Below are 12493 nucleotides of genomic sequence, written 5' to 3'. Positions count from 1 at the left end.
CAAGTTACTAAATGTCTCCAAACCTCAATGTCCTCATCTGTGAAATGAGAGTAATAACAGCACCTACTTGAGAGAGGAGTTATGAGAACTAAAATGCTTACTCAAGTAAGTAGCACTTAGCCTGAGAGAAGAAAATGTCTTACATATAAAAAGGACTCTTTATAATCATTGTTTTTCTTAACTCTCTTTTTTGCACCCTCTTACTGGAGGCGTCATTCCATCAGCAGTGCCTAGAGTGGGACAGATCCCTGCACTGGCCAGTCTAAGGGAGCGGTGATGGGAGAGTTGGGAGGGGTGGAGGCAGGAAGCCTCCAGGAGCGCAGCACGGTGCAAGGTTGGGCTTTAGCGGCTCCTTTGAAAAGCCACAAATCTTGCACCTGGCCCTGGAGGAAGAACTTCTAGCAGCAGGACCAGCCACAACAGTCCTCAGAGGGTTCTTAGGGCGTGGGCTCCTAGCAACTCATTTGGGCCAGGTCTGCCTAGAGTAGGGTCTTAAAAGGGAACCTTCCCTCCTGGCCTCGGATTGGACAGGTGACCCTCACCTCCACAAAGAGCTCAGCACTTGTTTGATAAAGGGCAGAGGCCCCCAGGCTGGGCCAGTGACTGTCAAGAACGGGTGGGTGGCTGGAAAATGGCAAATGTGAAAATATGACAACACAGTAACCACCACACTATGCGAAGCTATAATATGGGTATCTGTGATAGGCAATTCTAATGTAGAGAATAATTCTAAGGTGCCATTCTCCCCCCATGCCATAAGCACACGGCCTCTGCCTGGGTTTCTCATTGTAGAATATCCTCCTGGTCTCATGCCTAGAGAGAGGGGAGGACTCCTCCTGTAACACCGGCTCTCCTGCCACCTCCTCCCTGCAGCCGTCCTCAGCCCCCTCCGCACAGGCTGGCTTCCTCTCTGGTGCTGCTACGCTCTGCACTCGTCAGTGGTACCTGCACACAGGTATTGGCATCCTTGTCTCGCTGCCCTATAGCACTGTAAGCTCCCCAGCAGCAGGCTCCCTGTCTGACTCACCTGTGATCCTTCACCTCCCACCCTGTAGTGCCCCAAGCATCGTGGACGCTCTCAGTGTCTATCGAAGAGATGGCTGGCCCCAGGCAAGATCCTAAGTAACTCCCCAGTGATACGGGGTCAGATGAGATCCACGGTTCTCACCCCTGCCTTCCATCAGAATCTCCTCGGGAGCTTTTCTGGGCCCACCCCAGACAGTCTGAGTTCATGGGGCAGGTGCAGGTTGACTGAGAGTCACTGAGCTAGCTGAACTCTAAGCCTTTCCGTTGCCCACACTTTAATGTGCAAGAAATTACCTGCAAACTATGGTTCAGTAGGTGTGGGTGGTGCCAAGGCTCTGCCTTTCTGATGCGCTCCCAGAGCTGTCTGCCTTTCTGATGCACCGCCAGAGCTGTGGGTGCTGCTGGTTTGAGGACACCCTTTGAGTGGCATGGCCTAAGGCTGTGGGGGTCTTCAGTCTCTTGACTATGATCAGAAGAGGCACCTGGAAGGTTCCCAGACACAAACTCTTCCTTGTCCTGTGCCTCTTAGCAGGTGAGCATCACCTGCCCCTCCCTGGGCTCATCTTTCCCGGATTTATCTCCTGATGGGATTTGCTTCCGCAAAGGAAAGACTTCAGCCCCATCCAGCACCCTTAGGTGTCCCCAGTCTACAATTCTCCCACCCTCTAAGAGGGCCCAATGGCGCCATCCCCCATCCCTACCCTTGCACCTCAGCCACCCCCATCACCTCACCCTGGGGCCTTACTTGTGTGAACAAAATTCATGGAGGTGAGGCTTGGGCCTGGTTCCAGGGGGCTTCCAGCTGGGTCTGCAGTCAGACACAGTGAGGTTAGCATATGCAATTGGGATCTTCCAAGGATTTAGGCGTATCAAGGACCATTTAATTCCCTCTTCTGTGTATGTGCTGAGAAATACTAGAGCAGCATGATAGTAATGACATTAAATCATAGCTTCCCTCCTCAAAAACATAGAATAGAGATGAATCGGCTCAGGGGTTTGGCCTCTGGCATGCTACAGGCCTCTCCCTTCACACCTCAGTAGACAGTCATTGGGTCAAAAGCCTCCTCCTATTGCCCGCCATGGGCAACACCCAAATGCGTTCCTCATGGAGTACTCAGATGCCCTGTGCCTGGGTCATTTTTTTGACCCAGCCTCAGAGAATTGCTTCTCATTGGAGGCTTCTCTTCCACCTGGGTAGGTTGGGAGGGAAGAGGTGCATTTTGAATGCTATGCAACCATCCAGTTGGCAAATAGGATGCTAAAGCCCCAAATCTGTAGGTGAGGACGATCCTTTTATCTGCCACCTTATGTGCCTGGACACTGAAGCAAAGCTTCCTTTTCCCTTCCAGAATTTCTCTTGTCTAGTTATTTGTCCAGGGAAGTTTGAAAGCTCACTTACTGTGCATGGTCCGCAGGAAACAGCTGGGTCTGTGCACAGCACCTAGCAAAGTCCTGCTCTAGGAATTACACTTTGGCCCTGAGGTGGATTTCTACAAGAACCTTACCTTCTGAGTAGCACTGGGGTTCATCTTTTTCTGAGTAGCACTGGGGTTCATCTTTTTCTGAGTAGCACTGGGGTTCATCTTTTTCCCAGTCTTCAGAGCCCATTTTCACTCCTGAGTTCTCCCCCACAAAGGACATTTTCAACGTTGAGTTATTACTCATCAGAAAATGGAATGAAGTCCAAGACCTAAGGAGATAGAAAGGGGACCAGTTATGGCATCTTCTGACCCCAGGACACCTTGCTGGATGTCCCTAGTGCTGAACAGACCGCTGGCCTTGCTCTCTAGTTAGAAATGCTCGCTGCAGCCAGAAAGGCCACAAGGGGCCAGACCATGCTCTCCTGTCTGTCACTCCTTCAAAGCAGAATTTTCCGAACTGTGAGTCACAGTGCAACACACAGGGCGCAGTAGCATTTTTGTGGATCTCGGCATTTTATAAAAATAAAATAAAAAAGTTAAAAGTGCATTGCTCTAGTTTGGGGCTGGCACACTATGGCCCTTGGCCAAATCTGGTCCCTGACTGTTTTTTAAATAAAGTTTTATTGAAATACAGCCATGCTCTTGTTTACATATTGTCTGTGGCTGCTCTGAGGCTACAATAGCATGGTTTAGTAGTTGAGAGATCATCTGGCCAGCAAAGCCTAAAGTACTTACCATCTGACACCTTCTATAAAAGTTTGCTGCATCTCTGCAGTAGCCTAATCTTTGCCTAACAAAAAGCAGTTGCTCTGCAACCTGTTTTCGTGAAAACCTAAGCCACTAAAGGTCCCAGGAGACTCAGTCCCTAATATCTTAGGGTAGGATTGACTCACATGACTTGCTTCATTGGGAGGGGTTGGAGGAGATATATTTATATATACAAATTCTGCACACCCTATCTCAGTTGACAAAGAGCTTTCAACAACACCAGCCCAGGCCAACATAGGACAGAAGTGGAGCAAAAATTGGCACTCCCATCTTACAGATAAAAAATCTGAAGTTAAGTGACTTGTTCAGAATCATATCACTTCTAAGATTGCAGAGATAGGCAGTTTGTGTACAAACCCAATCCTTTGAGAATGGTTTAGGAGTGAGACAAAGGGAACAAAATTGTTCATGCAAAAAAAAAAAAAAAAAAAAATGACAAGGAAGGGCTTCAGGACTCAACAATAAGCAGGCGCAAGTGGGTAGAGCTGATGGATCTTTAAGGACAGGGATATCTGCTATTTGATTTTAACCTGTTTGTGGTTTGGCAGTATCCCTGAATACATGAAGCACAACTGCCTTTGTCATGTTGGGGTAAATCAAAGGACGCAAAAAATTGGAGGCACTTGAATGAGAATTTGGCAGCCAGAACATCAGAGCAAGAGATGTCTGACAGAAATGTAGGTATCCAAAGACATAAAGATACTGTGGTGCTGCTGAAGGACAGAAGGATGCTTACAGGCTGGAGGACCTGGGGTCATCCCTGGGGGGTACTCATGAAATCGGCTGCCTGTATTAAGATAAATGCAGGGAGCTTTCACAGAACTCCCTAAAGAAGCAGTGCATCTGGATATCTGAAATCCATCTCTTTGCACTCAAAATCTGTTCCCAAGGACCAATATTTTCCAGACTCTGAAGTCAGTCTCCTGAGCCTTCAGAGAAGAGACTAGCAGCATTTCCAGGGTTTGTGGGTTTCCTAAGCTAGTATCTGCCTGGCCCTCCAGCAATGCCCTACTTGTCGGCGGAAGCCGTCCTGGGAGAGAGCCGGCTGCTACTGGGGCTGAGAGCAAGGCGTTCTGGGCGGGTCTCCGAGATCATATTTAGAAATTCAGATGTGCTTCCAGTGGAGATAAAAAGCAAGGGTCGGGATGGCCAGATGCTACTCTACTTCCCCATCCATGCCTGTTGGTCTTGAAAGCGAGCACAGGAGGACCACCTACCTGGGCCAGGGATCCTCGTGGTCTGTGGCTCTGTCTTGGACTCCTGGAGCTCTGTTTGCCTTCAGTTCTCAGGATCCTTTACCTGAAGGAGCTAGGTCTGGAACTCATTTATAATCAACCGTTTGTGAATGGCTATGCAAATACAACACAGTATTCCTTTAGCCAATAATAAATAGCATCCTCGGTTATCAGTCATCACTCATTTCCTGCTATTTTCCATGCCAAGGGTATAAACAAATTCCTGTGTGGGTAGTGCCACTCTGCTAAGGACTGTGCCACACCCAATCAACACATTTCAAGGCACTTGTGATAGATCAGATGGCTTCCAGTCCAGTTCAATAACAGAGGTATAGAAAACAGAGGAGAGTGAAAGAAAGAGGGTACACAGGGTTTAGATCAGCCAATGAGCCTGGGAGGTTCAAGGAAGCCCTTGTTCTCATGATGCTTCTTTGCCCCAATCCCAGAGTTCATGCAAGTGGAGTCCCCATGTCCCAGAGAAAAATGTTCTCCTTTCATGTCCCCTTCCAGGTACACTCCACTCCGGGATGCGCTAACAGTGCCCTATACCTCTTCTGTGTCCCCTCTTCTTCAAAGGTGACATGCAAAGGAACCTTCCTTGATCAAGCCCTCCAAGGACTAGCTTCCTTCTACAGCCCATTAGCTATTTACCTGCATTTCCTTGCATTTTTCCATTGTATTTGCCCTTGTCAGTTACTGTGTATGGCTATGTTTTACAATGCCACACACAGCTGGTCAGTATGAAGGGAAATCCACATAACCAATTAAGGTAATAGCTTCTGGACCACCAGCAGCAGCATGTCAATAACACAGAAACAACAGGCCAGTACAATAGTCAACCACCATGCTCTCACTGTGCCAGGTCTGGGCTCAGCCCATTTATTTCTTTTTCTCCAGCCAAATTCTTTGATGACCCTGGGGGTAAATACCATCCTTCCTGTTTTATAGACAAAAGGCAGCGCAGTTTAAAGAGGATGTACAATTTACCCAAGATCACATCCTTAGTTACTGGAAAAACTATAACCTAGGGCTTTCTGAGCATGCTGCAGCCTCATCTCTTAAACTTCACTGAAGACTGTGGTCTCATCTTGTAGCCTTTCTTCACACACACACTTATGTAACATACAAATACAGGAATGTGTCTGACAAATCATTTTGCAAGATACATTTCCCACTTAATGTATCTTGAATTTTCTACTCAATATGGTATCTCAAACATCATTCCATTTCATCAATACTTTTCTACAATAGTATATCTAATTACTGCAAGGTATTCCATTATTCGTCTAAAGACCTGGAAAAATGTTATTCCCTTGATGGCTAGAATACAAATCCCTGATTTGTCTGTTAAATTCCCAGTAAGGAGACACATATCTTTAGAGAACTTCTTGATAAACCTCTTGGGATGGGATGAGATTGTGAAGGAAAAGAGGAAGTAAAAATTTTAAAAAGTCAAAACAAACACTAACTTATCTTCTAAGAAGGTGGTTGGGGTAACTGTGGGCACTTCTGTGGTGCTGACTTCTGGACTGAATGAAGATGTGAGTGTGGGGGCAGCAGGTCCTTGCTCTCAGGACAGGGAAGATGGAGATGCGGGGAGGGCACCATGTTGTGGTAGTTGCAATAGAGACTTGTAGAGATTCAGCCAAGTGGTTCCGGAAAGGAAGGGAAATGAGAGAGAAGAGTTTGTCTGTAATAGGGGTTGCTACATAGTGTAGTATGGAGCATGCATAAACCTTTGCCTTTATTGTCCCATATAAAACCTCAATAAGTTCGATGATCTGTACCAATACTGATATACAAGGGACACTGTTTGTTTGTAGGAGGTTGAAGCTCGAGAGAATAAGGAGCAGCTAACTTGTATGTCACATATGGACAGATCATAGTTTAACTAATTCTCAATTTTGAACATTTGAGTTATTTTCACTTTTACGCTATTATATGTATGAGATATATATCTATATACACATATATGCATACATAATTCTGTGCTTAATATGCTTGTCCAAATCTTTGCATATATCATTGATTACTCCACTAGGATAAATTCCTACATGTGTAAATGCTAGGCCAAAGGACATACATATTTTATTTTATATACTTTTTAAAATTTTCTATCTTACAGTGATTTTTAAGGACTTCAATTTATTGGAAAAAAAAATTCACTTTTCTAACTACTCACTGCAGAGGCAATCACCTTCAGACTTTTGACAGGTAGCTGAGTTCCCGTGTGTATGTTTCTGTGGTATGTGTGTATTTGGGGAGATGCATGATGCATGTATGCTTTGTGTGTGTATGTTTTGTGCATATGTATTTTCATGTCATGTATGAGGTTGAGAGGTGAGGCCCCAAGGACTTCCTGGGTCTAGTGGGGACTTGGGGAGCTTTTCTGTCTTACAAGAGGATTGTAAAACACACCAATCATGAACTTTTCTGTCTTACAAGAGGATTGTAAAATGCACCAATCAGCGCTCTGTAAAATGCACCAATCAGCAGGATTCTAAAAGTAGCCAATCACAGGGAGGATTGAAAAAAGGGCACTCTGATAGGATGGAAACGGACAATGAGAGGGGTCAATAAGTGAGTAAAAGCTGGCCTCCCCACCCAGCAGCAGCAACCGGCTGGGGTCCCCTTCCAGGTTGTGGAAGCTTCCTCCTTTTGCTCTTCACAATAAACCTTGCTACTGCTCACTCTTTGGGTCCGTGCCATCTGTAACACTCACTGCAAAGGTCTGCGACTGCTTTCTTGAAGTCAGCAAGACCACGAACCCACTGGCGAGATCTATCTCTGGACACAGGTTTGTGGGCATGTTTGGTGTGTGTTATGTGTATATATTTTTTGTGTGTGTTGTGTGTTGTATGTGTTGTGGGTATGTATGTTTTTATGATTTTGTGTGTGTGTTATGTGTGTGTTGGGCGGGGAGAAAGGCCTTTGGTTCCTTTGTATCCACAGCACAAGACAGGGCTCAGCATGACTAGACATTTGCAATTGATTTATTTACATGAAAAGTATCCCCTTTTGCACTTTAGGCCGGAAAAAAAGGGTGCAGTAGAGCCATGCTCCTCCATTTGAACCAGCCTCCTGCATTCAAGGTGGCAGATGTGCTGAGAGACATCCAAGAGTTGTTTTAAGAGGATTACCAGATGGCTCTGGAATTCCATCCATTCCCAAGGATACTCTTTTGATATTTCTGAACAGATTAGACCCCACTGAGAGATTCCACCTTTAAAGAAATTCAAGGTAGCGCTGCGACCCCCGTCCCTGCGAACATGGCGCTGCGAGTGGTGCGGAGCGTGCGGGACCTGCTCTGCACCCTGCGCGCGGTCCCGTCCCCCGCCGCGCCCTGCCCGCTGAGGCCCTGGCAGTTGGGGATGGGCGCCGTCCGGACACTGCGCACGCGACCCGCTCTGCTCTCGGTGCTTAAATTCACAGAGAAACATGAATGGATAACAACAGAAAATGGTATTGGAACAGTGGGAATCAGCAATTTTGCACAGGAAGCACTGGGAGATGTTGTTTACTGTAGTCTACCTGAAGTTGGGACAAAATTGAACAAACAAGATGAGTTTGGTGCTTTGGAAAGTGTGAAAGCTGCTAGTGAACTCTATTCTCCTTTATCAGGAGAAGTAACTGAAATTAATGAAGCTCTTGCAGAAAATCCAGGACTTGTAAACAAATCTTGTTATGAAGATGGCTGGCTGATCAAGATGACACTGAGTAACCCTTCAGAACTAGATGAACTTATGAGTGAAGAAGCATATGAGAAATACATCAAATCTATTGAGGAGTGAAAATGGAACCCTTAGATAAACTAGTATGAAATACTGCAACCCAGCAGATTATCTTAAATTAGTGGTGGATAGAAGACTTAGAATAGCAACTTGTAGCATTACCGATGGAGAAGAAAAAAACTACTGTTAACGCTGCTAATGAAGGAAAATGCCCTTTAACTTTCTAATGATTATAGATTTTAGACTAGGCTCTAGTGTTCAGAATTCATTAAATTATCCATGGTAAAAACTAGTTTTAAAAATTACATAATTCAAAGATAACGTTGTTATTCTTAAGCCTTATATAATATTGTAACTTGCATATATCCATACCTGGATTTGGGATGAAATACTTAATGATCTTTCCATTGGAAAAAACTGGGAGTGAAGAGGTTTTTGTTGCTTGTACAGTGTCAGATGACACACCACTATCTTGATTTTGCAATACACTGCATTTGCTGGTGCTATTTTTATATGGTGAAGCAACAGCTTTGCAGCAAAATAAAATACTTCTTCGTTAAAAAAAAAAAAAAAAAAAAAGAAACTCAAGTGGCCACTTGCCAGCAAAGCCAGGTAAGCTGACACGAGGAGACAGACAGCACATGCTGCCAGGCATTCCCTTCATCAGACACCAGCTCCTGCCCAGCATGGGAAGCCAGGGTCCTGGTCACTTTGTGGGGCCAATGCTGCTGCTCCTTGGGTGACACTGCAAAGAGCATGTGACCCCAGGTCACTGGCCACGAGACATTTTGGCATTTGGGACCCTCACCTGAAGCTTCTGGCAGCTCTGGGGGAGGTGGGCTTGTTCCCCCATGCACAAGTTATTTCAATTTACACCCATTTTTTTGTTGTTATTTGGGCCATAGGATGTGAGTTTTAACAGAGACGAGGGAAAACTCTCCAGAGAATGTTCCAGATTCCTGGGAATCCTATGAGCCCTCCTCTACGTGACTAGGACTGCATTTTTAAAGCCTTCATTTGTGCAAAGGTCTTTGTGCTGACATAGTAATACCCCATTCCAGGGGCTTGGGCCATGGCCTCCTGTCTTGGCAGCATTTCTGGGTTAAGGGGCAGTCAGTGATTGTCCTCGATGCTTGAGGCACTACAGGGTAGGAGGTGGAGGATCACAGGTGAGTCAGACAGGAAGCCTGCTCCTGGGGAGCTCACAGTGATGTAGGGTGGGAGACAAGGACACCAATACCTGTATGCAGGTACCACTGACGAGTGCAGAGCGCTGCAGCACCAGAGAGGAAGCCAGCCTGTGCAGAGGAGGCTGAGGAGGGCTGCAGGGAGGAGGTGGCAGGAGAGCCGGTGTTACAGGAGGAGTCCTCCCCTCTGTCTGGGCATGAGAAGACCAGGAAGAGATTCCACAATGAGAAACCCAGGCAGAGGCTGTGTGCTTATGGCATGGGGGGAGAATAGCACCTTAGAATTATTCTCTACATTAGAATTGCCTGTCACAGATACCCATATTATAGCTTCACATAGTGTGTGGTTACTGTGTTACCATATTGTTTTATTTGCTATTTTCCAGCCACCCACCCACCCCTGACAGTCACTGGCCCAGCACAGGGCCTTCCACCTTCCATCAAACAAATGCCTGAGCTTCTGACTGAGGGGTAAATCACCTGCTAGTTGGGAAGGGTCCCTGTTATAATCCCTGTCTAGGCAGGCCTGGTCCAAATGAACTCCTAGGAGTTCCCAGTGGCCCTGGGAAATCCCCTGGCCACTGTTATGGCTGGTCCTGCCAGCTGGAAGAGGTTCTTCCAGGGCCAGATGCAAGCTTTGTGGCTGTTCCAAGGAGGCTCTGCAGCACTAGCTCAGCCTTGTACCATGCTGGGCTCCTGGGGACTTTCTGCCTCCATTTCTTCCTTCTTCACTCCTCCATTATCGCACCCTTGGCCCAGCCCATGAGGAATTTGTCCCATCCTAGGTATTTCTGATGACATGATGCCCCCAGTCAGAAGGTGCAGAAAAGATGTTTAATAATAACAACAATAATAAACACTTTGTTATTTTCAATGGTCAGGCATCTTGCTAAACGCTGTTCATTTAATAACATTTTTAATTCTCAAAAACCCCTATTAGGTGGGCTGTATTACAATCCTCACATCACACATGAGAAGTCTGAGGTTTGGAAGGATTTTAAAGGTTGCTCTACGTCCCACACTAATAAGTGAGAGAGCTCAGATTTCTACCCATGTCTGTCTAATTCCAAAGCCCAAGTTCTGAATCTCTCAGCAGTTTCTACTGTGACAAAGACGAAGGACAAATCCAACACTTTCCAGGGCTAAAGGCGAGTGGTTCAGGAAATAGTTTTTCTAGTGTTCTAGCTGAATGTCTCTCACTCACATTCAAACCAGAGTGGAAGGGAACCCTGGGAGTCTGGTAAAACTGCTCAGTCTTCACGCAAAGGGAAGTCCTTTTTTGCTTCCCACATTGTTTCCTTGGCCCAAAAGCTAGGAAGCCCTGTCACTGGCACGTACTGGGGAGAGGATCTTCATGCATGTGGCTCTGTCCCTTCCCCTCTGACTGTGGGCATCTTGAGGACGAGTGTGTCACTCCTGCCACTCATTTCCTCCTGGAAGTACTCAGCACCAACTCAGATTCTGTTCTCTGGAGGTCTCCACACAAGTGTGGGCTAGTAATTCTCAGAATGACCCTATGCTCTGAGACTGAAACTCCCTCTTGGACAACTAATCCCACAACCTGGCCTCAGTGGAGTGAGTAATAGGGAACCCACCTGGGTATAGATCCGTGGCATATTGTATAGCCCAATGTTCAAAGAATTGGAGCATTATTTGATAAGCACCAATTTGATTCCTGCCTCCTGCTTCCTGCAGCCTGCATTGTCATAAGATGCTGTCATTTCCTATGATTTGTCCCGGCATGTATAGCAGCAGGGATAGAAAGGCTAATTCTTCACTTTAGGACTAAGCATGCTCAAGGGGTTGGATAATGCTGGGGAAACTGATCCAGCTGCAGATGCTCAATGGAAACATTCAGTCTCATGCCCAGAGCAGAGTCCAAGGGAGTATGGCAACGCACTGTCTTGGTAAGTATTCAGTTGGGGAAAATGGGAGGGGTCCCACACAGGTATGAGCAAATCCCATTAGGTAGGAGGAGCACAACGAGGAATCTGGGTCACATGGTAGGCGCTGGATGCTCCAGATAAGCATAGTCAGTATCTGCAAGGCCCATGAATAAGGACCAGGGGCCCAGTCACAGGAATGAGGTTTGGAAGATTAGCAACTTTTAAGGGGCCAAGATATTCGACAGTAAGCAGGACACAGCCCAGAACAAGAAACAGTAGGGAAGTGGAAGAAATTATGTGATTTCGTGTTTACTGTAAGAAGCTCTGGAAGTCAGTAAAGACATGGTTGCGGTCCCCATCATTAGTGCTTTGATTAACATCTTCTGAATGTCAGTCCACTCGTTTTAAGATTGCATTTTCCCACAATGTCTGTACCTAAATGTTTGGCGTGTTTTCTGCAGTTGTTAGGTTTGGTATTCTGTATCTATTCATGAGGAACCTATTGATTAAAATGTATTCGTCCGATTGATTAAATGTTTGCTCTCCTTACTGCTCTCTTTTTATTTTTTTGGTCATCTTAGTCTATCAATAATATAAGAGGTACATTAAGATCTCCCATGTAATGTAGATTTATTATTTTGATCTCAATTTTGGCATTATATATTTTCGAAGCCATGTTATTAGTGAACACTATGATAATCCTCACTTCATGGACGATAAATCTGAGGTTTGGAAGATATAGAAATTGTCTATATGTCTTACACTAATAAGTGAGAAAGCTCAAATTTGCACCCAAGGTGGCACACAGTGGCTCAGCCTGTAATCCCAGCACTTTGGGAGGCCAAGGCGAGTGGATCACGAGGTCAAGAGATCGAGACCACCCTGGCTAACACGGTGAAACCCCGTCTCTACTAAACATACAAAAAATTAACTGGGCGTGGTGGCAGGCGCCTGTAGTCCCAGCTACTCAGGAAGCTGAGGCAGGAGAATGGCATGAACCTGGGAGGTGGAGCTTGCAGTGTGCCAAGATCACACCACTGCACTCCAGCCTGGGACACAAAGCGTGAGACTCTGTCTCAAAAAAAAAAAAAAAGAAAAAGAAAAATTGCACCCAAGTCTGCCTAATTCCAGAGCCAGTTCCCATTTAGCATTGTTACATCTCCCTGATGAACTGAAGCTTTTATCTTTAAGGAGACACCCTCTTTGTCTCTACTAATGCTTATTTCCTTAAAGTCCACT

At 45.9% G+C, this 12493-nt stretch overlaps 1 protein-coding gene and 1 pseudogene across 4 annotated transcripts in view; one reads left to right on the top strand and one right to left on the bottom strand.

Annotated features, from left to right (window-relative positions):
- The window catches only part of IL37 (interleukin 37), a 39407-nt gene that overhangs the window by 1997 nt on the left and 24917 nt on the right, over positions 1–12493 (bottom strand). Inside the window, exons 2-5 of one of the 3 annotated variants that reach the window (XM_023194925.2) lie at positions 9422–9559; positions 4433–4564; positions 2532–2716; positions 1772–1834 (exon numbers count right to left, since the gene is read on the bottom strand). In XM_023194925.2, coding sequence (XP_023050693.2) covers positions 1772–1834; positions 2532–2691 — 223 coding nt within the window. In that variant the 5' untranslated portion in view covers positions 2692–2716; positions 4433–4564; positions 9422–9559. Of the gene's footprint in view, positions 1–1771; positions 1835–2531; positions 2717–4432; positions 4565–5919; positions 6420–9421; positions 9560–12493 lie in introns of those variants that run through there. The other 2 variants (XM_023194926.2, XM_023194924.2) reach the window with 2 other exon arrangements.
- Positions 7697–8287, top strand: LOC111528229 (annotated as a pseudogene). The gene has a single exon (XR_002726915.3). The product of XR_002726915.3 is annotated as a glycine cleavage system H protein, mitochondrial pseudogene (transcript).

The sequence above is a fragment of the Piliocolobus tephrosceles genome, chromosome 15 (genome assembly GCF_002776525.5).
Source record: "Piliocolobus tephrosceles isolate RC106 chromosome 15, ASM277652v3, whole genome shotgun sequence".
NCBI classification, from domain to species: Eukaryota; Metazoa; Chordata; class Mammalia; order Primates; family Cercopithecidae; genus Piliocolobus; species Piliocolobus tephrosceles.
This window is presented reverse-complemented; position numbering and strand designations above follow the sequence as displayed.